The 24,130-nt window shown below is 35.1% G+C and overlaps 4 protein-coding genes across 5 annotated transcripts in view; 2 read left to right on the top strand and 2 right to left on the bottom strand.

The window, feature by feature from the left end:
* The window catches only part of LOC116027221 (sterol 3-beta-glucosyltransferase UGT80B1), a 713,221-nt gene extending 711,988 nt beyond the window's left edge, over window positions 1-1,233 (bottom strand). The window contains exons 1-2 of one of the 2 annotated variants that reach the window (XM_031268711.1): window positions 1,009-1,233; window positions 61-132 (exon numbers count right to left, since the gene is read on the bottom strand). In XM_031268711.1, the coding sequence (XP_031124571.1) occupies window positions 61-132; window positions 1,009-1,074 (138 nt within the window). In that variant the 5' untranslated portion in view covers window positions 1,075-1,233. Of the gene's footprint in view, window positions 1-60; window positions 133-944 lie in introns of both variants that reach the window. The other variant, XM_031268717.1, reaches the window with a different exon arrangement.
* A 2,794-nt stretch (window positions 1,234-4,027) lies between these two features.
* On the top strand, window positions 4,028-7,340 carry LOC116014079 (partner of Y14 and mago). Its single transcript, XM_031254072.1, has 4 exons — window positions 4,028-4,319; window positions 4,433-4,555; window positions 6,021-6,239; window positions 6,797-7,340. The coding sequence occupies exons 1-4, from the start codon at window positions 4,116-4,118 to the stop codon at window positions 6,944-6,946; spliced, it is 696 nt and encodes a 231-aa protein (XP_031109932.1). The 5' UTR covers window positions 4,028-4,115; the 3' UTR covers window positions 6,947-7,340.
* A 684-nt stretch (window positions 7,341-8,024) lies between these two features.
* On the bottom strand, window positions 8,025-10,655 carry LOC116019399 (mRNA turnover protein 4 homolog). Its single transcript, XM_031259584.1, has 8 exons — window positions 10,551-10,655; window positions 10,197-10,362; window positions 9,631-9,721; window positions 9,489-9,547; window positions 9,071-9,131; window positions 8,760-8,850; window positions 8,547-8,623; window positions 8,025-8,439 (listed from the first exon to the last, which is right to left on the bottom strand). Exons 1-8 carry the CDS (start codon window positions 10,576-10,578, stop codon window positions 8,323-8,325), a joined length of 690 nt encoding a protein of 229 aa, XP_031115444.1. The 5' UTR covers window positions 10,579-10,655; the 3' UTR covers window positions 8,025-8,322.
* Window positions 10,656-12,275: 1,620 nt separating this feature from the next.
* LOC116019743 (separase) lies at window positions 12,276-23,828 on the top strand. Its single transcript, XM_031260069.1, has 28 exons — window positions 12,276-12,966; window positions 13,177-13,354; window positions 13,435-13,533; window positions 13,809-13,970; window positions 14,083-14,468; window positions 14,707-14,809; window positions 14,978-15,100; window positions 15,296-15,592; window positions 15,663-15,776; window positions 15,889-16,104; window positions 16,238-16,366; window positions 16,755-16,892; window positions 17,012-17,380; window positions 17,475-17,564; window positions 17,642-17,869; window positions 17,964-18,087; window positions 18,202-18,726; window positions 18,827-18,961; window positions 19,055-19,289; window positions 19,586-19,697; window positions 19,830-20,024; window positions 20,904-20,944; window positions 21,039-21,268; window positions 21,363-21,603; window positions 21,763-22,162; window positions 22,459-22,704; window positions 22,949-23,036; window positions 23,182-23,828. The coding sequence occupies exons 1-28, from the start codon at window positions 12,317-12,319 to the stop codon at window positions 23,679-23,681; spliced, it is 6,354 nt and encodes a 2,117-aa protein (XP_031115929.1). The 5' UTR covers window positions 12,276-12,316; the 3' UTR covers window positions 23,682-23,828.
* Window positions 23,829-24,130: the final 302 nt, after the last annotated feature.

Genomic DNA, 24,130 nt, shown 5'->3' with positions numbered 1-24,130 from the left:
CCCCCCCCCCCCCTCCAAAAAAAAACAATATATCATTAACTATATATTGCATCTTCCAACCTCGTGAGCTGAATGAGTTACAAAATACACCCGATATTGCTGCTGATCACAAGCAAATGCTACTGCTATGGCCTGTCCATTTGAAAGCATCAATTCAAAAATGTCAATATTATCTTCTTTTTAATAATTAAAACAAAATCCCAATGCCCATGTAAATTACAACTGCAAAACAGAAAAGAATGCAATGAACCCTCATTATAATTGAACTTCAATGAAGACTTAATCATGTTTCAGGAATCAGGACCATTCATGTCAAAATAAGCACAACCCATGAGTGCCTCAATAATATTCTTTTTATTGATAAACTGTAGAATACCACATTTACATCCGCCTAATAGTTTTTCAGTATACCACTTCTGCTAGTCTATTCAGCTATGGATTTTACTTTATACAAAACATACCCAAAGCCCCAAAGGTATCATCAGGAAACACCAAAAATTTCAGCTCATCACTAGTTTTCCCATCAGTTCAACCATTATGGTTAAATTTCTTTAGTCATTTATAGTATTCTCAACATAAATATGCAGTGTGTATATTATTATTATAAGTTAATGCCATATGAGTTTCTGTATAGTCACGTTTAGTACTAAACTTTCAAATTGACCACAGGTCTTTCTACTTTGAAATTGTTACCAGTTCAAGTTAACCAGCTACGGTCCTTCACCTATCACATTTTAACCACTTGTGACCTTTTTCAGGAGGACCTTATTAAATTTTGAAAGTTGAAGAACCATGAATTGTTAACTTGGACTGATAACAATTTGAAAGTTGAAGCCCTGAGTACTTCATATGTATTAACTCTTATTATTATTCTGGATAAATGTAAGTACTGACAAAAATTTCCTGCAATTTTGCTTCAATTGTTTCTTGCGTCAAATCCTGACCTGTTTCTGGAACAAGCAAACCGCACACACATGTATAGAGATAGAGAGAGGAAAAGAGAAGTACAGCTATAGGATTGATGTCGCCTTTGGTTCCGAAGGCCATAAACACCGCCGTTGGTTTTCTGCTCATGCTTGCTACCTAGAGAATTTCCTATGGGGACTGAATGAGAGAAACGCCTGTAAGAAGCTTGCAGTGAAATTTATGGAGTCGCCGACAATTTGCCGCCGGCGTCAATTTTCCGATCGAGTTCGCGGCTATTTTTCATTTTTCAATGAGCTAGTAATTAAGTCATTACTTAACACTGTATGTGTCAATTGCCATATTGGAGCATAAGTTACATAAGTACACATTATTGTGTCATATCAATTTTCTTTTAGTCGTGAACAAAATCGTTAAAATGTCGTTAAATATAAATACATTTCAGTCATTTTTTTATTTTTATATAAAGTGAGCTAATCTCGCTATATTTTTACGTTTATATTTCTTGACAAAATTCGTAACTAAAGACCGAAATAGCTTTGTATTTAAAAGCATTAAAATTGTTTTGTTGATAAAAGACAAAAAATAGTCATGCCACAATAATACTATAACTCAAATGTGAATGTTCTAATAAAAATGACTAAAAATTTAACAAAAAATGGAATTAACTATATATTTTTGTTTGAATTTGTCAAATCAAAATTTTCTCGTGACCCCAATAAGTAAAGGCAAAAATTTGTGTGAGACCGTCTCACCGTGAGACGGGTCGGGTCAAGATGAAAATGTAATATTTATACGTACAAATGTCATACTTATATACTCAAATATAATACTAATTAAGAATAAAAAATTTTGTTACTTATAAGGATACATGTAATACTTTTAAAGGAAAATACAATACTTTTACATTTTGATTTAAAAGTATTACATTTTTCTTCAAAAGTATTATATTTTCCATATAAGTAAGCGCACTTGTCAACATTACATATTATGAAAACAAATAACAAAAATTGTATTCATGATTTGTATTATATTTTAGCATATAAGTATGACATTTGCACATATAAATATGATATTTGCATTATGGTTCGTCCCGACCCGTCACACGAATAATAATTTGTGAGACGGTCTCACACAAGTGTGACCCATAAGTAAAATATAAAATAAAATTTTAAGCAACAATTTAACTTTTAGATAATATATTGATGATGGGTTGTTAAAAAATCCAATTGACTCAATAATTTAAGCAGTAAATCCAAGTGAAACTACCCTAATAACTAACGGGACTACCAAACATATTTACTAGCCATCCCTTCTCCAATCTCCACTGGTGAGGAGGCGTCATGTAATTGTAAGTCCACTTGCCAATCATCATATCGTTAATACTTCGAATATAACTAGCACACCTATACACAGCTTGATGATCATTATTCACCTACTAATACTCATTGTATTAGATAGTTAAATTGTATATTGATCATATTGTCTTGATTAACTTTAGACTAACCGATAACTCTTATACCACCACCTTTTACTCATTATACTAGACATTTGTACTTCACTTTAATCACCTTGCTCCATCTCACTTCAAAGTAACCAAATGTTTTGTACTCATTCAATCAATGCATTATTATCTAATAATCTCTTTTATCATAATATAACTCTAGATCCCTATCTATCAGTCTTATTTGCGATACAAAATAGTATTTCGAAAAATAATAAAATTAGTAATTCTGTTGTAATGATATAGATTTAATCACTAAATTATTTATGATACTAATTTAGTTTCTCAATTATTATTAAAGTGTGCATAAGGTAAACTTATTATTGTGCAATAGTTCACGAATTACAAAATAAATGTATATCGCACTAAAATAATCATGTGTGATGAGTTTGATCAAAAGAGATTGATGATAAACCGAGAGTCAAATTGCAACCTTTAAGAATGGGTTATATTTGAACATTAAAACTTGCACGTCATAAAATACGTTCGTTATATATATAATTCAAATAAAATAAGAACATGTATGCATGAAATAACTAAAATTTAATCATAACTGTCTATATGGAAAGATCTACTTGATCATAATCATTTTTGTTGTGTTTAAACGTTGCGCTGTTTTTGTAAGTAATTTGAAATTTGAAGTGCAAGTAATAACACTATGCAATGCACTTAACAACATCATAGAGTGCAACAATATAAAGTACACTATGGAGTGCACTTGACAACATCATTGAGTGCAATAATATAAAATATACCGAACAACAATATTAAGTGCACCTAAATATCTAATGTATCATTACTTGCACACTATGTGTACTTATTTGCACACTTGTACATGTTATTTGCACTTCAAAATTTGAGTTATTTTTTCTTTTTAAATATCACCATTTTTTTTGTAATTGTTTATGTTTCATTACTACGTATATATTTTTTATTGTTGAAAAAAATCACTAGGTGTTCATTGGGTGCCTGATGCTTAGATGGCGATTAATTGCGCATAGGTGCTCGTGTATTATTTTATTTTATTTTTTATTTTTAAAATATTATTTTAAATTTTTAAATTTTTATAAGACTAATAATTATTAACTATCTAATACTTTAATAATTAATACTAAAATATTAAAGCCTTTCAAAAAATATTAAAATATTAAATATATTAACTTAAAAACATCTAGATTTTGAACAATTTAAAGTTATTTTGCTCAAAACGGTGTCATTTTGAGTGAAATAACCATTTTAGAAAAACAATAGTGGCTGAAATAACCATTTAAAAAAAAAAATAGTTAATCCACTCTCTAGATGACATAGTCGGTGCTTAGGAGGCCTAGCGGTCAACGCCACGTCTAAGCGGCGCTTAGGCGACCTAGCCGACTGGCCACCTAAACCATAAAATTTAGTGATACGCTAGGCGATTTGCCAACGTCTATACAAGATTTTTGCAACAGTGATATTTTCATATAGACGTTCTGATTATTTCATAGTTCTCCTATATTGAATTTCAAATTTATTTATTTTTTTAAAAGTGTAATTTATTTCTAAAAAATAGAGTGCTAAGTTATTTGAATATCTCATAGTCTCACGCAACAAAAAAAAAAAATAAAAAAATACAGAAAGAGAAAAAGAAAACAATAGGAGTGGTTGATCAGTGATTATACAGTCGGTCGTTTCAAGAAAACCATCGGAAGCAATGGCGAGCAGCACTGCGAATGGAGGCGGCGGGGAAGAGGAAGCGAAGCAATTAGCTGCTGAGCTCACCAAAACCCTAAAAGAAGGCGAGAGATTACTCGCTCCGACCCGAAGACCCGACGGCACGCTCCGCAAGCCCATCCGGATTAGGGCAGGATATGTTCCCCAAGACGAAGTCGCCATTTACCAATCCAAAGGCGCACTCGTACGTATTCCTTATCTCTATATGTATCCGAAGCGTATTCTTGAAGCTCGGCTTTGTTTTTTCTTTCGAAATTTCTGAGGTTTGGTTGATTAGTATTGCGGTGGTGATGGCAGTGGAAAAAGGAAATGGCGGCGTTGCAGGATGTGCCGCCCGGGTATGATCCTGTGATGGAAGCTCCAAAGGCTAAGTCGAAATCAGCCAAGAGGAATGAACGGAAGAAAGAAAAGCGTCTGCAGGTCAAATTCATGTCTTCGATAATTATTTTGTTCCAAGTGGTGTATAATGCAATGCACAAAATGAATGGAGTAGTATAATGTTATAGATGAACTATTTCCGCTTTTTTTCATACTATGTTCTTGACCAAAATGAAGCAAATTAGTAAAGAGAGTATCAGCCTTTATAGGTGTTTTTGCATTATAATGTTAAGATTTCACATAGATACTCTAACTTTCCTTCTACTAGGAGTACATTTTGAGTGACGAGGGAACCTCACAGCCACTACTTGAGTGTGTGCACGGGTAAATCCAGTCTTGTGACCTGACAAAGGACCAGAGCCTAAGTTGGGAATAGAACTCGTAGCTGTGTGATTACCAAGTAAACAGCCTAATCAACTTGGCTAGGGTTACCCTAATAGTAGTACATTTTCAATTCATAACATGTGTAGAGTGTGTTGCTGGCATGTTGTGAATTTCTTGAAATTGAAAAAGAAAAAGGAAAGATTAAATACTTCAAGAGTGTTCTGCTTTTGACTTGGATGCATGTGCAAAATATACTGTCTCAAGTAAGCTTTGTGCTCTGTTGACAGTTAGGAGCCATTATGTTGTTCAAAATACCTGAAATCTAAATCCTTTCCTGTCTATGCCAAGTCAAAGTGTGAAAGAAGATATTCATCGTGACCTTATTACCTGTTCTATTAATGTTTTCCCCACCTTTTCTCTTTAAGTCACTTATGCTTTCTACTTCTTTATTCTTATTATCATGTGCTATTGTGGTTGCTAAATAACACTTGGGATATTGCTTCTTATAATTATAGGGTATACCTAAGATTCATGGACGGAGAACAAGGAACTTTTTTCCAATTTTTTTTCTTGTATTTGTTTCCATTCTTTATCTTTACACACCTGAGTTCGCCCTATGTTATCATTACCACAGTAGATAAAGGTAACTTGATAAGGGATAAATAGAGAATAGGTTCATACCGTTTGACAGTAATCAATTCCCATGTGTCCCTGAAGAGGTTCATTTTTGTAATCTTGGAGGGCCCCATCTTTTTTCTGGATGAGCCAGATTAGCAGCTGCTCAAAGATCTAATAAATCCAAAACTAATTAGGGTGGGGTGATTTTTTTGCCTGCAACAATGTGACTTTTGACAATCACCAATAACTGGAGATATTACTAGATTTTCACTTGCACTCCGCCTTTTCCTTTGGGCCGTGGGTTTGGACAATTGGGCATGGTTATTACTTGTAGTTGGTTGAAGGAATAGAGCTTTGTGTCTCTAGTTTAGGCTAGTTATAGTCTAGGCACTCCTTTCCAATTTTAAATCAATTGTAAGTTGTAACACTTGATTTGTCTCTTAGAATTTGTGGTCCATTTTTGCAATAGGACTAATTTTATTCTGTTCTTATGTGTTTCCAATTAGTATAATTATGTTCACTATCCATACATACTATATAAATAGTTTAATGTGACTTGTGGCAGGCTGCTCTTGAAAAGGGAAACGATCTAGAAGATAATGGTGTTTCATCTGCTGAAGCTCAGAGCCATGTGTCAGATCAAGTGGAATCTGTTGCATCCCAGATAAATGAGCTCGCCATCTCTTCGAATCCTGTCAACCCTCCATCAAATTCAACTGAATCTTCAACAACAGGGGATCATCTTCAGGAAATTGATAAAAAAATCCGAGCACTCAAAAAAAAGGTATACTCCTTAGCCTTAATGCTCCAGACACTTGGTACGAATGATAGGGTAATCCAGGACTACATTCTGTTAAGCTTATTCTTTAGTTGATTCAGTTAATACGCTAGCTACTTGCCTACTAGTTGGGGGTACCCTACTCCTTTTATGAAGCCTTTATAAACCGACCAAGAGTGGGGGAAATTTTGCAATCATATAGATGGTGGTAAAACCACATTTATTTGATGAAATCCGGGAATATCAATAATTTGCATGGATGAATTCTAACTAGACGTGTAATATCAAGAACTTATGGTTAAAAAAAAAATTAGAAATCCAGAAATTCAGTGGTCCTGCTGATGCATTTGTACATCACCAAGGCTGGAATTCTAAAATTGTTAACATTAACTTTAAAGGAGGTGAGAAAGATGAGGGAACAGAATAGGGAAATTTTAAAGCATTATTCTAAGATGCAAAATGTTCTGATTTTACTGTAGCTTGTAGCTGGGGCAGTTCCAAGAAATTGCAGTTTGACATTTATTCACCATAATGGCTTACCTTTCCGATTTATATTTTCTTAGATTCGGCTAACAGAGGCCCAGCAGCAGAAAACGGATATAAAGGATATGAAGCCGGAACAGTTGGAGAAGGTGGCTAAACTGGAAGGTTGGCACAATGAATTAAAGCTTTTGGAGGATAAAAAGGCTGAACTTGCAGCTTTGGCAACCTGAACTGATCTTTGTGTTGTAGGGTGAAGGAGCGATACTATCTAGGGTTACCTCATGCCGTGTGATTACTGCATTGATATGCCCAGATTTTGTTTTTTAGATGTGTGTGTACTTTAGGCATGTTACTTCTCTTGTTTTGCTAGTTTCTTCTCATGCATGTTTCCACCAACAGTAGGTTGAATCAACTTACTAGTCTCTATATTTACCACAAAATTCAAACACATTTCTTTTCTTGCTTCTGCATTGATCTCTTAAATCATGTAAGACTGAGAAATGTGGGGTAAATTTCTACCGCAATTTATCTGGTGTAATTTTCACATCAGTGTATGACTGTATGATTGCTTGGCTGTATTTTACCCGGCTTCTTGCTCAATCTAATTCTGAGTTTAATTGGACATTCATGTTATGAGCCTCAATGTATACTCTGTTCTGTTCAAAAATGAACATTGCATAGCCCATTAACTTTTGTTCATTCAACTGTTATACCTCTTCCATATTTAATTATTAGTAATCAGTTTTTTCATATTTAGTGCATACTATTAAATTCTTTCAATCAATTTTCCAGTCAATTTTAACCGGAATTTTAAACAACAATTGTTATTACTATTTGGAAGGGCATTTATGCAATTTGAATTTGAAGAGCATATGAACTACATAATTGAATATTGGGAAAATTGATTTTTTTTTCATCCATAAGTAATTGTAAAATTTGTCCTTTTTAACTTATAAAGCAATTGTAAAATTTGTCTCTAAGTATTAGTCGTGCTTACTTTTCGTCTCTAAGTTATCATTAACTTTGCACTTTTCGTACCCTATGACTTAGGGACAAAAAGTATAATTTTCTTTTGAATATCAAAAGAAGATTGACCAAAACATTGATATATTAAAGACAAAATTGAAAGAAAATATAATAATCAGGGGCCAAAGAGTGAAAATACACTCATTTCATGCTAAAACACTTATTAATATTAAATTAACCAATATAAGTAGAACAGAGTTAATTATAATGTGACTGCCCATTTTAAGGAAATATTTCCCCCCTACAAAGGATGGAAGAAACAGAACAAAAAATTACATGAAATGAGGCCAAACACCAGACATGCAAGTGATTTGCAAGCAAAACAACACAAGAGGTTAATAGAATTCAAGCCATCACTATGTATTCTTGTAAGGGATCATACAAACAAAGATTACATTTCATCATGTCTAGAGAGATTTAGCACTCCATAGTGCAAACATAACTGTCAACTGAAAAAGAAAACAATGCCCAAAACTGAGGAATGCACCACCCTGCATTTACCTAATAGAGGAGAACAACTAAACATGCGAGTTTGCTTTCGAGAGAAACCATGTTTAACTTATAGATCCTCTTTGAATTCCTATGAGGACTCCACATCAGAATCTTCTAAACCTTCTCTATAGAGTTCAAATTGTTCGGGGCTCCACCTGGATATTAATTGTAGCTTAAAAGTAGCCATCTTGATCCCGAGCAGACGCTGCATAAAAAGAGATCACAGTAAGTATATACCCAATGCTGCATTCAGAATTATTTTTAAAAAATAGAAGCATGACTATGCAATTTAAGAGTTTCATATTTACAGACCAGTATACGAGCAGCCTCTGGTGACAAGGGTTGCCCTCCTTCACACACAACATAGTCTGATACTAGCTCCACAACACCTGGTTTGTGAAGTGGCACCAAGTGTCAAAATAAATATTGGTTTAACTTGGAAAGTACATATGGTGGATATAATGGATAGTAAATATTTAGTCATATACTCATATGTACAATAAGTTAGAATGAAAATGTCTCTACCCTTGTTTAACCGGACTGGCATCCCTTGCTTACGCAGAAATGGTTCCATCTCATGTGTGAACTGATCAAGAGGACCTTCTTGTAGCTCCACCTGTAAGATTAAGAGATGGATAAGACACATAGAACCACTTAAAACAAAGAATGGAGATTCAAAGAGCATGCACACTGCACACACATGTAGGTCACATGTACCTAAATCAAATTGACAAATAACTGACATCTGGTTAAGAAGATCAGAACCTGAAGTGCCACTACTGCAAGCATACATGTGGCATTTGTTGCTAGCTTAGAAAAGACATAGAGCATCATACCTTCTCTGTTGCAAGACTCCCAGTCCTTGCAAAGTCATATTCTTCATACTGATTAAATAATCTGCAAGTATTTTTAAAATCCAATTCAGATAATAAATTATAAATATTATTCATCAATTACAAAAATGAAAATGTATTGTGAGGAAAAAAAAACCTTCAAATATCACAAAATGTATTTATCAGACAAACATGGAAAATAAGCAAATAGAAGCACTTATGATGCAGAAGCTAAAATCCTTTAAATTCATACATATATCAATATACACACAAAGCTGTATGGTCTCAGTGACAAGCAGAAGTGCTAAACTAAGTGTTAACCTTATTCAAAACAGTGGCCAGTTAAGAAATTATGAAGATTGTTAGAAGTCTATTATGCAATACACTGATTGCACATTATTAGATGTTTGCAGTAAGTTACCTTTCAACTTCTTCCTTCGGCAAATTAGTAAACAAAAGCCCTGAATCTCCACGCAATAGCTTTACAAGAAGAAGATTCAATCAATTACAAAGTTGAAATAGAGAACATACAACCTGGAAAAAGTATACACAATAATACCCACCTTAGAAATCTTGTAAAGACCCGGTCTAATCTCATCAGCAACTGAACGACCTAGTGCTATCTGCATTACCTTATTTGATCCAAGGAAAAATCTGAAAAGGAAAAAAAGAAAAAGAAAAGAAATTTAAAAATTTAGAAAGAAAGTCTCCTGCTATGTTTTCAAAAAAAAAAAAGAAGAAGAAGAAGAAGAAAGAAAGTCTCCAATGAATTCAGTTATAGGTGATGAAACTGGCAAGAATGAAGCACAATGTCTATGTATGCCATTATTTTCAATTCAACAGTAAGTGAGACATTGTTTTAACAATTAACCTGACACATACGGTGTACTTTATACTTTAAGGGTTGCAATGTTGTAGAGACTATTAATCTATTACCTTACCTAGTTTTGAAAAGCTAGATAGGATACAATACTCTATTCAAAACTAATAGACTACTCAAGCAACCAAAAAAAGTCAATTTCTTATAAAAGTTTTGCTAAAATGCTAAATTTCCTTTTCAGGTCATTTTAATATCTCATAGTTTTACCAAAATACAAGACTTTCAAGGAAAGGGGGCGTTTTAACTTGCCTGCTAGAAGATTTAAGCTGCTCTCTCAACTCTTTAAATTTGAGATTCCTCATGTTCTCAAAACCAAAAACGTAAGCAGAATTGAACTTCTCAGCCGATTCTCTAATAGAATTCACAATGCTCTCTTTGTGTTCCCTGCCCTTCTTCTTCGTCTTGGATAAAGTCACTGAATTGATGAAAATAACACGACCAAACTCAATTTTTTGATAAAAAAAGTAAGTGAAAAAGCTTTAATCTTTCAAATTCCTTGTTCCGCAATATAACATTTTACACGAAAAATCAACACTAGGGTTCGCTACGTCGCAAGCTACATATAACATGCACGAAAGATTAAATCGAAGAAGTATAGCTTACCGGGCCTATTGCGCTTTGATTTAGGCATCGTTGAAGTAGCAGCTGTATCTCTCTGTGCTTGGCTGTGAAGGCGTTGTTTGCTCTTTGTCTATGCGTTCCTCCGACAGTTGTAAACCCTTATAGAACCCTAGATATGAAGGGGTGGGGTGTTGGGGTCAAACTATTGGGCTTGTAAGACCCGAACTAATTTGAATGTTTTTTTAATGATTCGTTTGGGCCTTCTTTAATTGGGCTTCACATATATATCTCTTGGATTCAATGGACTAACATCTTTACCCAAAAATCTGTATTCCGTTGTGCTTTAAAAAAAAAAAATTACTATTATTCTCGTTGTTATTTTTTTTTTTTTGAGTACTACTGACTCTATTATAATTTAGTATCTATTCATAACTATTTTCTCAACAATTGTCTCCACTAATGCTCAAACCCACTTCCATCATTCATGTGAGAGTGTTAACCGGGACACCGGGTGCCATATTATTGTTATTATTATTACTCCGTATTAATTATTAATTATATTATATTATTATTATTATTATTATTATTTGGATTTGGATGACGAGAAGAATCCTCACCCTGTCACCCACTATTTTATGTGTTTACGGAGTAATTTCGCAATATGTATAATAATTTTCACAAATTACACACGAGACATGTATGAAGTAAAATGCATTATGAAGATCATGTGCAACAGGTTTGATAAATAATAAACTGAAAATTTATAATATTCAGGTACGATAATTTATAATAAACAACCAACATTTTTTAACTGATTATTGCACATTACTAAGTTTAAATGCTTTCTAAACTCTCAACCTGCAAGATAGACATATCCGATTGAAAATTTGAACGAAATTAACTTCATAATTGGCAATTGAAATTTTTGGTTGATTTGTTCATTGGTATTTGATTATATGAGGTTAGTTGCCAGTGCTTTAGTGACATTCGATTGCACCCTAAATTTAGTGGAGGCAATATTAGTTATTTGTGCTTTATTTGGTTGAAAAAGTAGCTATGAACAGATGAGGGTGTTTGGTTATTGGCTTATAAGCCAAATTTTAGCTTATTTGACCAAGTTTCTTTTTGACCAACCAATAAGCTATTTTGAATTGTTTGGTAAATGGCTTATTGACATTGGCTTATTGGGTCAATAAGCTGAAAATTGAAAAGCTAATGAATGTAGCTTTTTGTATTAGCTGGTTGGAAACAATGGGTATATTGACTATTTTATCCTTTAAAATCTATGGGATTTACTTTTAAATGGGTGGTGTGTTTGTTATTTTATAATAATAATAATAATAATACCCTTAAATATCATTTTACATTCAATCAGCTACTAATAAACAGTTAATTTACCAAACAGTTTTTTATAACCAGCTATTACAACCAGCTGGTCAAACCAGTTAACGCAATCAGCCATCAACTACTAGCTAAACCAACCAGCTATCAGCTATAAGATATCAGCCGTTTGCCAAACACCCCCTAAACTAACATTGGTATGGCGGACGAGGGGTTAAGTTAGAAGTGTAAAAGGGATAGGGAGTTAATTGGGAATATAAAAAGGCAGATGGTTTGTGTTATAAATTTACAAACTTCAGGGGGTTAAATGTAATTTTCAACTTTTCTTGTGTCCGGCTCCTACAATCTGATACGCATTTGAAAATAACACTGAACGGCTTCCTTTTCCCGCTCACTCAAAATTTCTCACTTTCCGGCGAGTCCCATCCCGCCTTACTCTCGCTCGCCGCCGCCTCGGAGCAAGCGACATGGGCTCCGCCGCCGATGCATCCGCCGGCCTGCTATCGGAACTCCAATCTGCTTACGAGTTCTCCGGAAAGACCTATGGTAAGTTCTCCAAGCACCTCCACGACTTCTCCACCCTCCCTAAACCCAACAAGTCGTCCAAGTCCTCGGAGAATTTCACCGCAATCCGAGCGCTTTGTAGATTCCTTCCATTTCTCAACAAATCCTTGTCGCTCCTCCCCAAACGCCTCTCCGAAACCTCTAAAATCTCCAAGGAATCTGCGACTCATCTGCTCGATATTTATCGGTTGTGCCTCAACTGCCTCGATTTAATCTCTTCGCAGCTGGAAGGTAAACCATACATAGTTGAAATACAGAAAGGGCGTTTCATACGCTGTCTCGGGGCATGGAAGAGGCACCAGGAGGCGGAATGCGAAGCACTCTCTGTACTTGAGAGCCTTCGAGTGAAGATGTCGAAATCGAAATCGGCTGCCTCAAAAAGGCGAGAGTTGTTGCCTCCTTTGAATGGAGCAAGCGTGGACCAGGAGTATGCTGTGTTGGTTATGGAGGCAGTATTAACACTTGTGAAGTGTGCTTCGGTTAAGCAAAGCAGGGAGATTGCGGATTATGATAGAGTCCTCGATTTGGTCAATGAAGCGTCATCTTGGATCAAGTGAGACACCGCTATCTCCCTCTCCCAGCCTCATCATGCTCTATTGATTTATATGATGTGATATCTATTTGGTTATCTCTTTCAATTTGATTATTTGTACGAAGTTGCAAGTTTTAGATGCTGGAATTGAAACTTCTATAGCTTTATAGGTTATACACTGCAGGATAAGGTGTTTTTTCTGATTAAAGTTTCCCATTTCATGTTGCTCAGGGCTTTAGAGGCTAGTGCTTGTGAAAAAATACATCATATGCTTCTGAAATATTTGAGAGAAATTGCTTTGTTTCTGGCTATGGATGCAGCACACCTTGGTGGGCACTTAGTGTGCAAGTTTTGCAAGCAAATTTTTGATCTATATAAAGGCTCATCTCTGAGAGATGACATTTGGGAGGTAAAACACATCTGAGGCTGTCATTGATTTACATATTTGAAGATGTTTATGCATCCACCTGACTGGTATAATTTCTGCAGTTTGCACATAGTATGTGCTCTTCCCTATTTCCGCAACAAGCCTCAGATATTGTTGATGTATTGAAATATATATTGGAAACTATGTCTGCTGAAAGCAAGGTAATGACAATATATATTGTAATTTTTCCATATTACTGTACTTCTCTTAAAACTCCAACAGTCTGTCAGTAATGACCTTGTATGGGGGCACTTGGATATTATAATAAATTTTTTTTTTTTTGAAAACAAAGGATATTATAATAATTCAGTTCACTGAAATTCACTTTTTTTTTTAACCTCTTAACTTTTGCTGTTCTTTTGGTTAGTGTATTTATTTATGATTATACATTTGGTCTATAAATTAGTTATTAATATAGGCATTTGTTACCTTGCAGGTTGGAAAGGAGAGCACTATAATAAAATTTCTGAAACTTGTCTGTTATTCTGCTAAGAAATGTCGAATAGCAACAAGTGTTTCTAATGCTGTCGCAATGTATTTTGAAGAACTTGCCCTTAACCATAGAAGACAATTGAATAAACCAGTGGATATGAACCAGGTAGCCTATTTGAACCTTAGTGTAATTCTTTTCCATAAGTTTTGCCTGTCAATTTTCAACGTACTTGTTGAGGATATGTCCAATTTATGACAGAAAAATAATTATTTTGAAGGGAATGTCAACTGCTGGTTTGATTATTGGGATTTATGCTACTGGCTTATTTATCAGTCAGTTTACAACTAACTCTACAATCCAAGGAAACACAAATGATGGATCTGGATTCAGGCTTTTGCTTAGTCAAAAGGACATTATTCAGAAATTGGAAGCTTTGCTCAATTTGTTGAAATGCCACTTTGGTATTGGCGACAAACAAAGTCTCTATTCACAGAAACAAATTCTTTACCTGCCATCTTATTTTGATGCCATGAAATTCTTATGTCATCCTTTAGCTCGGTTCATTATTTCAGAAAAAAATGAGGTTTTTACAGAAACAGAGAGTCTGGCAGTTGTCCAGGATGCATTGAGTCAATACTGCCATTTGCTTTGCCAATGCCAGAGGTAGACCATGTTATTATGCATTTATGTATTTCTGCAATCACTTCATGCCAAAAGTATACCTGAATGAGTTTTGGTTTTAAGTGTTTCATTAATACTACTTATTTACCCTCTTTTCATATATTTATTTCTACCAGTGTCAATTTCTCTCTTATCATTGTCTAAATCTTGCTATTTTGTTGAATGGTTCCACCAGCTACTGTATAGAGAATTGATGGGTTTTAGTGGGTTATTGATGCAGTGCACCTGACAGCAAGCAAGATGTGTGTGATGATAACAATAGAAGTATACTTGTAGCTGTGGCTGCCTTCACACTTTCATTTAGAACAAAGCATAATATCCAGGTTCCATTTTTTTCATTGCTACAAAATTTCTATATGCTAATATCTGAACATTCTTATTTATTAGCAATACTATTATATTTATTCATTTTTGTTTATGTTAGCTTGTAAGTTGTAATCCTGCATTATTATTTGGAAAATAAACTAATACGTTTCGGAATTTTGATGCAGAAATGTGCCAAGTTTATAGAATATCTCATTGAAAGTGATACTCAGCCCTATGGGCTTAAGTATCTCTTTACATCTCTTTACAATCTTGCTGTTGTTTTGTTCAATAGCAAACAAATGAGAGAGGTATTTACTGAAATCAAAGATGTTATGGCATTGCAAATTTCATTTCCATTTTTTGTGTCAGCCATGCTATTTCTGGATATTAATTTTGCTCCACTTTTGAGCCATTCAACTTTTGTTATTTCATCCATTACCACCTTTCAAGTAAAAGTTGAAAAAAAAACGCTTTAAATGCTCTCTCTCTCTCTCTCTTTTCAGGCTTTAGAGGCTTTAAAGTTATGCAGCAAAGCATCTTGGGCACATGTCTTAAGGAGCTGTGAAATGTTCCCTCACAGATCAGATGAGTTTCAGAGTGAATTATCAGAAGATGCTGTGATGGGTTTCATCAATGATGCATGTGCAAAAATTGCTAAACTTTTGGATGTACTTTACCCTAGTTGTAGCAGTAATGAAGCTGATGAAATTCTCACTGATTGCCTTAAAAGCTGGTCTGTGACAAAAGCCTTGTTTGGGACACTGCCAAATCCCATATATATTGTGAAACAGTTTGTAAAGGTAGCATTTTGAAGCTCTGTTATCTTCAGAATTCTTTCACTATTCCTATTCTAACATGGACTCTTGTCAGATAAGACTAAAACTCTCTAAGGACGTCGATATGGAGGAAGGTGCCACGTTGTTACATCCTATATTGTCATCTTCAGAAGAATTTAAAGGGTCTGTTGGACTACTAATGGAGGAGGCAATACTCTCCCTCTCTCTCTCTCTGATCCTCTTTCATTGAGTCTCATAGTGATTGGTTGTCCATGTTTGTAATTGTGTTAGAATTATTAGTCCTGCCTTTGACTTTGTAGGAGCTTCGGGCATATAAAGATTTGAATGTTGTAAACCCAAGTTTATGTCAGAAGATGCGATTGAAGATAATTAGCATTCTTTTAGAAAAAGTATATACAACAGAGGATGACTATTTACCCAAATCCAGAATTCTTATTGCAAAGTGTGAGGAATTAAGAGCTAAAGGACTTTGCTGTGAATGCATTCCATGCCTGTCTGAAGCAATATCCACCCTGGTAAGCCATTTCTAGTTTGCCATTTTTATTTCTTTATTTATTTTAAAGTTTATTGCTTTGGGTCTGTTTATCTGCTTATGTGCCTCACTCTTGACTATTAGTAATTTTATAGGAAAAATTTGTATTTTGTCAGGATAAATATTTTGCAGCAAAAGAAAGAGGGGGTGAAAAACTTAGCTGCATGGATCCAGCTTGTCATGTAGTTGCTTATGCATACTGCATACGTGCACTATGTACCATCGAGATTGAACCAAACTCAAAGGTGTTACTACTTAAAATACAAGCTTTTTGCATTGAGTTATACACTTATACATTCTGATAGGATTGATTATTTTGACTACATTCTATGGTAAAAGTTGAAAAAGCTTTTAGTTTATCTGGATTTTTTTTATAGGAAAGCAAAAATAATAAGGGAAAATTTCCCATTGACTCTTGAAATTACTTAGTTTTGGAACCTCTCCATCTTGACTCCCTCCCTGCATTACTTAACAAAAAGACCTATATACCTTCCTCTAGCTTTCTTTTGTTTCTATTATCTTCATATCTGCCATACCAGCAGATCACTTACATGTTCTATGAAAAAAACTTTATATGCATAATGCATATATTGAGACTTTTTAATGTTTGAATTTCTACTTTGGTCTTAGCAGCTGCCTTACGAAGATATTCGTGCTGCACTTAGAGTGTGGATGCATCCTCATCAGTGTCATTCATCTGGTCAGTGTAATATGTTGTCTGGAGCCATGTTGAATATGTTGTATCAGATTATTGATTTACTTTCAATTAAGGTAGGCTTTAGTTGTCTCCAATAAATATCTACATAAAATTTATTGCTAATGGTTATGGGATATTTTGGGATGAAGTAGTCCCCTGATAGTGTCTTTATCTTGTGCTTTTACCACTTTAGGGAAACCTGGATCTTCATGCCGAAATTTTTGAGATGATGATACGGTTATATAAATGGAAAGATATCACACTGGAGACATTACTGTCATTGCTATGGAAACATAGAAGACTTGGTCATGCTCTCTGTGCTTTGCCTATTAATGAATTTTCTGTTCAAGCATTATCGAAGCATTTTGGTGAAGTTACGGATTCTTTTGAATACTGGACAAATTATCTGAAGGAATCACAGCCCTTATTGGTTGGGTTTCAACAGAGCTTCCATATGATATTTGCTCTCTCATCTCAGAGGCCCTGTAATCATAAGGCCTTCCTTCCACCAGATATTTCAGATGATAAAGTCAAGCTCACTGCATCAGATCTCATTTCCAATGTAAGCTATGTTGATATAATTACGTTTACTTTATAAAATAGAGCCAAAGATGGTTTGTGTTGACTTTTTTTTTTCCTGGTTTTTTGGGTTTCAGGTTCCTCTATCCAGTGGTTCAGCTTTTCTTTCAGCTTATCTGTATTATGACTTGAGTGAAAGACTAATTCTAAGTGGACAACTAACTGAAGTAACTCAAAATTCCTTTCTAAAGATTTTTGGATTGTACCAAAAATTGTGTAATAATGATATCATTTTTGGCTACAGGCTCTTTCATATGCAAAAGAAGCATACCGTTTACGACATGCCCTTCTAAATAGGAATTTCCTGTGTCACACGGAACAGCAGATTGAGAACTGCCGTCTTGTGTCCTTCAAAATATGTGATTCAGTGGCCACAGAATCTTGGTTTTGTGGAGATGTTTCTTCCGATTTTGAAAGTTGCAAACTAACTCCTTGGAATGTGCTCCAGTGCTATCTTGGAAGCATGCTACAGGTTTAGGTCCCATGCATCTCATTTATCACTTGACTATGTGTGCTTGTCTTTGTGGAAAAATGCTAAATTTTATTGTGATTAAAAAATGTAATAGGTTGGAACCATTAATGAGATGCTTGGAAATGGAAATGTGGCGAAACATCTTCTACAGTTGGGAAAAGACATCTCATGCACTCAGAGCTTGCCACTTTTCATAGTTTCTTTTTCTTGCATTCTAGGTATTGGGGTTATTCTTTTCTTTTACCTTTTACCTATGTGGCCTATGCCTATGAATTGCCTTGGTTTTGTAGGATGGGTTCATTGGCTTTGTTTCTTTTCTAAATTTTTGTCAGGTCAAATATACTGTAAAGAGCAGCTCTGGGAGTTGGCAGAAAAGGAAGCTCACGAAGCTAAGAAAGCTTTGGTTGATAATTCCATTGTCGTTTCGTGCAAGTGCAGAGCTTTATATGAAGTTTCTATTGATCAGCTATTTGGAGATATATACAGAAAACAGTTTTGTAGAAATCCAGAAAATTCTACCTCACAGGAATTAGCATGTGTTAAAGGGAAGTACAAATCTGCAGTTGACAAATTAGCTCTCTCTGAATGGAATAACTTTTCTGGTGGTCCTAAGGCAGTAGGTTCTGAGCATGCCAAACATGAATCTTGTTCACTTTCTTATTCTGCAACTGATCATATGGTTTTGGAGGAGGTTCCATCCAGAAACAGAAAACACGAAAATGCAGTTGAGACTATAATGGCTAGGAAGACAAAGGAGCCTCAGCCTGGTATAAGGATGACAAGGTCTAGATATCGTTCTTCTCAGAAAAAATGTGAAACTGCTGGTGAACAGACTGATACTGCTGCCGACTTGAACTGTAAGTATTCTCTATCTATTTTACTTATATTCATAAAGATGAGTCAAAATAAAACTACAAACTATCATTATTTTGCTCTATTTTGGTTGCGGTTCTACAGGTACATGCTACAGATTGAAGTGTTGGCACCATCTTCCTAATGAGGCTATTCAATCTGGGTGTATGAGCCATTTCATACACTTGAAATGGGAGCTTGTCCGAAGACAACTCTTACAAAGGATGCTAATTAGACTAGGTACGTCAAATAGTGAATTTTCCTGCTTTGACTGCTCTCTTGCCACATTTTTATATACTTCCTATCCAATCTGACGTTCTTCTACATTGACAGGAAAATGCTTGTGTCTATGTAATGAGAACCATGAAGCACATAAGATCTTTCTTCAAAGTGTATCTTTGGTCACTAGAGATCCATCCTGTCCCCAGTATTCTTCTCTTCCTTTTGTTTCCTTGATTGACCAGATTGGAAAGGACAGTTGGGCAAAGTTATTGGCAATTGATCATGTAGAACTGCTTTATAACATTTGCTGGTCTGCTTTGAAAAGTAATCATTGCAAAGCAACCAGGTATCCTTCAATCTGTTTTTGTGAGTTGCTTATGTTCTCAATTCTGTAGTGTGTTTCTGTGCATCTTATAGTTATCTGAATGCTTTACTTTAATCTGTAAATATTTGCTAGACACGTGTTAATGTTGATTTTCTTAAAAGACTTGTGTTCTTTCACAAGCAATATTTAGGCTCAGTTTGGACAGGCTTATTTTAACTTGTGTACTGTATTAAGCACTTATGCCAAACTTGCATGTTCACGTATTCTAGTTCATTCCTTGGTTTAACAGTTGTCTTTTTGTGGACTATGTCAAGCAGGAAATTTTGTTGTAAGAACTGTGACTTTTCTTCTATTAAGATATCAAAGATAGTATCCTGGCTGAAGCTAGCCTTTATTCAGAGTACTGAAATTCCTTTTCATTTTCAAAAGGTAAATCATGTTCTTTCAAGTGTCCATTTTGCATTTTTTACTTTAAGACAATGGAGTTCTTAAGGATAACAACTATCAAAGAATGCAAAGTCCATGCAAATAATAAAAATTAGTTGTAATGTATTACAACAGGTCTCAAGGTTACTTGCTGCAGTCTATGTACTTTCAACATCTGTCAAGACTTTTGCTTTACCATCTAGCAAAGTAATCTCTGAAAGTCACTGGGCTTCATTCTTCCATCAAGCATCAATTGGTGCTCATTTCAACCTTCAGCTCTTCTCAACCCTAATGAAGCATCAGAATGGCCTAAACCTTTTGGATTCTGAGGTATATTTTTCTGTGGAAGTTCTTAACTTTCAACAATGGAATGTGAGGGATTTACATAATATTCCATCTTGAATTCTTGGATTTATCAGTATTGAACGATGGATTGATGTACCCTTGGCTTGTTCAGTTCCATTCCCTGAATCTTTCATTGTTAAGTTATGTTATTTCTTTAAGTAGATGTGATTATATGGAGTAATTATTTAACATCTCTTCTTTACTACAACCTTGGTATGTGGGGCTGTGGGGCTGTGAGGGAAAGCTACATTTAATCTCTTGCTCAGTATCTAGTAAGAGTTTGTCTATAAAATTTGCATCCTAGACCATTCTTCCGTATTTATTTTCTGGGTCAATTGTGACATTCACAGGCACACATTGTGCAGATACAAGTAGTGACTTTTTTGGATCAATAGTTAATCCCAAATGTAAACTTAAGCAACTTTAATTATAGTTGTAGTTTGTGTTTATTTATGTTAGTAATGTTACTATGTTTTATGTAATCTAGGATTCAAATATTGCACACAAGATTTTATGATGTTTTTTTTCTATTGAAAATTCTAAATGCACTGTTCTGTAAGATAAGATGGGTAATCAGCAGCATCCTAAACCCCAAGAACTTGGCTGTAGGAATTCAGGCAGGTTGAGCTCAATCCAAACTTTGTACATTTTGTTCAGGACTAAAGGCTAATATTGGTGTAGCTTACAAGGACTTTTTACAATACAAGTGGAAGTTTAGAAGCACCAATATTCTCATCCTTAAAAAAAAGATTCTTCTCTGAGACCAGTATTACATTCAAATTGTCTGTTACTAGTATTATTATTATTATTTTTTTTTTTTTTTTGGTACATATGCAAATTTCATGTATGTTAAAAAAATTTCAGGGCTCCAAAGAAATTGGTCAAGGAAAATGCAGCACCCTCAGGTATTTTTGGTTTTCAGAACAAGGTTTGCCATTGCTGAGAATAAAAATTGATTAGTCTTGTCACCCTTGTGCATCCTTTCTTGTGGTTTTGCAGGCTTGCACCTGGAGCAGTTGACAATCTTGAAGATTTCGTTCTACAATATTTCAAAAGTTTGCCTTCTAGTACAGTTGTCTGTATTAGCTTCATTATAGGTGCTCTTGCCAGTTTGTTGAGTCAGTTGTTGTCCTGTCCTTCACCTATTCAAGCATGGATACTTCTGTCGCGGATGAGCTCAGTAAATAGGCCTGTTGTAGTAATTATCCCTGTACATTCAATTTTAACAGGTAATCTGATCTTTAAAAGTTTCAAGTAATACTACATATCACATATGGGAAATGTCATGAACTTATTCTTCTTTCAAATGTCATCACTCATCAGAAGTTTCAGACTTTGAAGAACTCTGTTCCAGCTTTTCCTTTCAAGCCAATGACTTCACCAAGCAGTGGCGTTGCCCTTGGGCATCTGGTGTAATTGATGATGTGGCCCCTATCTTTAGGGACATATTGGAGAAGAATCACTTGTCCTCTTCCCATTGTACTATAGAAGATACCCCAGAAAGCAGGTCTTTATGGTGGAAGAGGAGGAGGCAACTTGATCAGTGCCTTGCAAAATTTTTGCAGTAAGCCCTACGCAAATTTTATATTATTTATTATTATTTTTGTTGGCTTGTAGAAGCTCACAAATATAGTTTGGTCAAAGACTCAAAGCACTCGCATCAAATTTGCTTACAATGTTATTGGTTAGAATTTACATCCAAGAACTTGTTTCTATTCATCAGGGATTTAGAGGATTTTTGGTTGGGTCCTTGGAGATACTTACTTTTGGGCGAATTATCAGAATGTGAGCTCCAGGATTCATTATTGATGGACCTTGCTGACCATATGAAACTCATGAATAAAGAAGATGTTGATATGGGTCTTCTCAATATAGTTCTTGGAGGTGCTAATTATGCTGCTAAGAAAGGTGATTGCAATTTGCAGCTGGTTTTAACTAATGGAAGCTGCATAGGTGGTGGACAGGGTGGTTATATGCCTCAGCCATTATCTAACAGTTGTACAGATTCAGATACCAGCTATGAACCAGTACATAAAATAATACTTGATTTTGCTGACAAGCTGGAGGACTCTGGATGCATAAATAGAAAACCTACCATTCTTGTTTTGGATTTTAATTTGCAGGTAGGTTTCCGATTCCTCTTTAATTAGTTTGAAGTCCATAGTGCACTTTTTTATCTGAATAAAATTTCCATTAATCTCTTTATTTAGGCATTTCAAAGGACATGAAGGCAAAGTCCTTGTAGGAATCTCTTCTAAATCATGCAATAGTGGAAAACATGATTATTTTTCATTGCTGCATTTCAGGACCTGCCAATAGTGTTTGAGCCTTTCATCACAATAATCTTGTAAAAATTATTTGGCCTTGTTCTAATCATCACCAGTTGTATCTTCATTTCAATACAAATGTCTCCTTGCAGATGCTTCCATGGGAGAGCCTTCCAATATTAAGAGATCAGGAGGTTTACCGTATGCCTTCTGTTGGAGCTATCAATGCAACACTATTCAGGCGTGGCCTCAACCAAGAACCCGTTGAAAATGGAGCTCCATTGAATGCCATTCCATTTATTGATCCCCTGGATTCCTATTATGTCTTGAACCCTAGCGGTGATCTTAGCAGGACTCAAGCTGAATTCGAGAACTGGTTTAAAGATCAAAACTTTGAGGTAATTATATTTTTTGCTGCAAGCCTATACTAGATTTTTGAACTAGCAAGAGAACAAAATGCATCAAGATTCAATCCAGAGTTGGCAACTAATGTGAACTTGTGTAGTTATGTTAGTGCTTGAATACTAACAAATCAGTGCATCATTTCTCAAAACATTATACAGCTCTCTTTTGAACGTCGCGTGCACTTTGAAAAGAAAATGGATTTCATCTTAGATGCCAATGGCATTTTTGGTTGTGCAGGGAAAGAGCGGGACTGCACCCACTATCGAGGAATTGACTGGAGCCTTGAAGAGTCACGACCTGTTTCTCTATTTTGGACATGGAAGCGGTACTGTGAACTGAACAAAACAAAACATTTCTACTTCCCCATACCTTATCTAATCAATCAAAGCTAATTATATTCTGGTTAACCCGCCTTTTGCTTACTGCTTCCTTTTCTAAAACTGTCTGTGATCATGGTTTGGTCATTTCAGGGGGGCAATATATCCCTGGACAAGACATCAAGGAGCTAGAAACCTGTGCAGCTTCTCTTCTCATGGGATGCAGCAGCGGTTCACTGACTTCAAACGGATGCTACATCCCTCAAGGCGCCCCTCTCTACTACCTCTCTGCAGGCTCCCCAATCATCGTTGCCAACCTGTGGGAAGTGACAGACAAAGATATTGACAGGTTTGGCAAGAAAATGCTTGACGCTTGGTTTAGAGAAAGATCAGGCGCTAGTGCCGGTTGTGATCAATGCAGTACAGTTTCAGAGCAATTCAGGTCCCTTAACATTACAGAAGGTGAAGGTAAGAGAAAGGTAAAGAGCCAGAAAGAGAGAGGTATGTATACATTTGCTGAGCATTGTAGGCATAGACCTAGAGCAGGCTCATTCATGGGGGAAGCCAGAAAGGCTTGCTTCCTCCGCTATTTGATTGGGGCAGCACCAGTTTGCTATGGTGTTCCCACAGGAATCACCAGAAAATTAGATTAGATAACTGTGTAAATTACCTTTTTTATTTTTTCTAAAATTAGCTGGTAGTATTGAGAGTATGTAAATGAATTTTGAACTGAGTTTTAATGATATACACATTGCAGCATATGATATGAATCTATAATGTATAGGAACTCTTAAATGTGAGTATCATACATTGCAACACTTATCTCAGAATTTATAATACAGTATACAAAAAGAAAAACTCTTACATGTGAGTACTTTTATGTTTCGAAAACTTTATAACCAGAAAAATACTTTAAACTTTCATATTTTTATTTTTCTTTCGCGTCTCATACTTAGATGTTTGATTTTAATTTACGCAATATAGTTGGTCCAAAAATGATGTTATTTTGTGTAATTTTTTTCATGCGATCTGTTACAATATAACTTATAATGTACATTATTTTGCTTCAAAAGTTTCATTATTCAAACATATAATGTACATT

The sequence above is a fragment of the Ipomoea triloba genome, chromosome 1 (genome assembly GCF_003576645.1).
Source record: "Ipomoea triloba cultivar NCNSP0323 chromosome 1, ASM357664v1".
Taxonomy (NCBI): Eukaryota; Viridiplantae; Streptophyta; class Magnoliopsida; order Solanales; family Convolvulaceae; genus Ipomoea; species Ipomoea triloba.
Note: the sequence above shows the minus strand (reverse complement) of the source record. Positions and strands in the feature narration are given on the sequence as shown.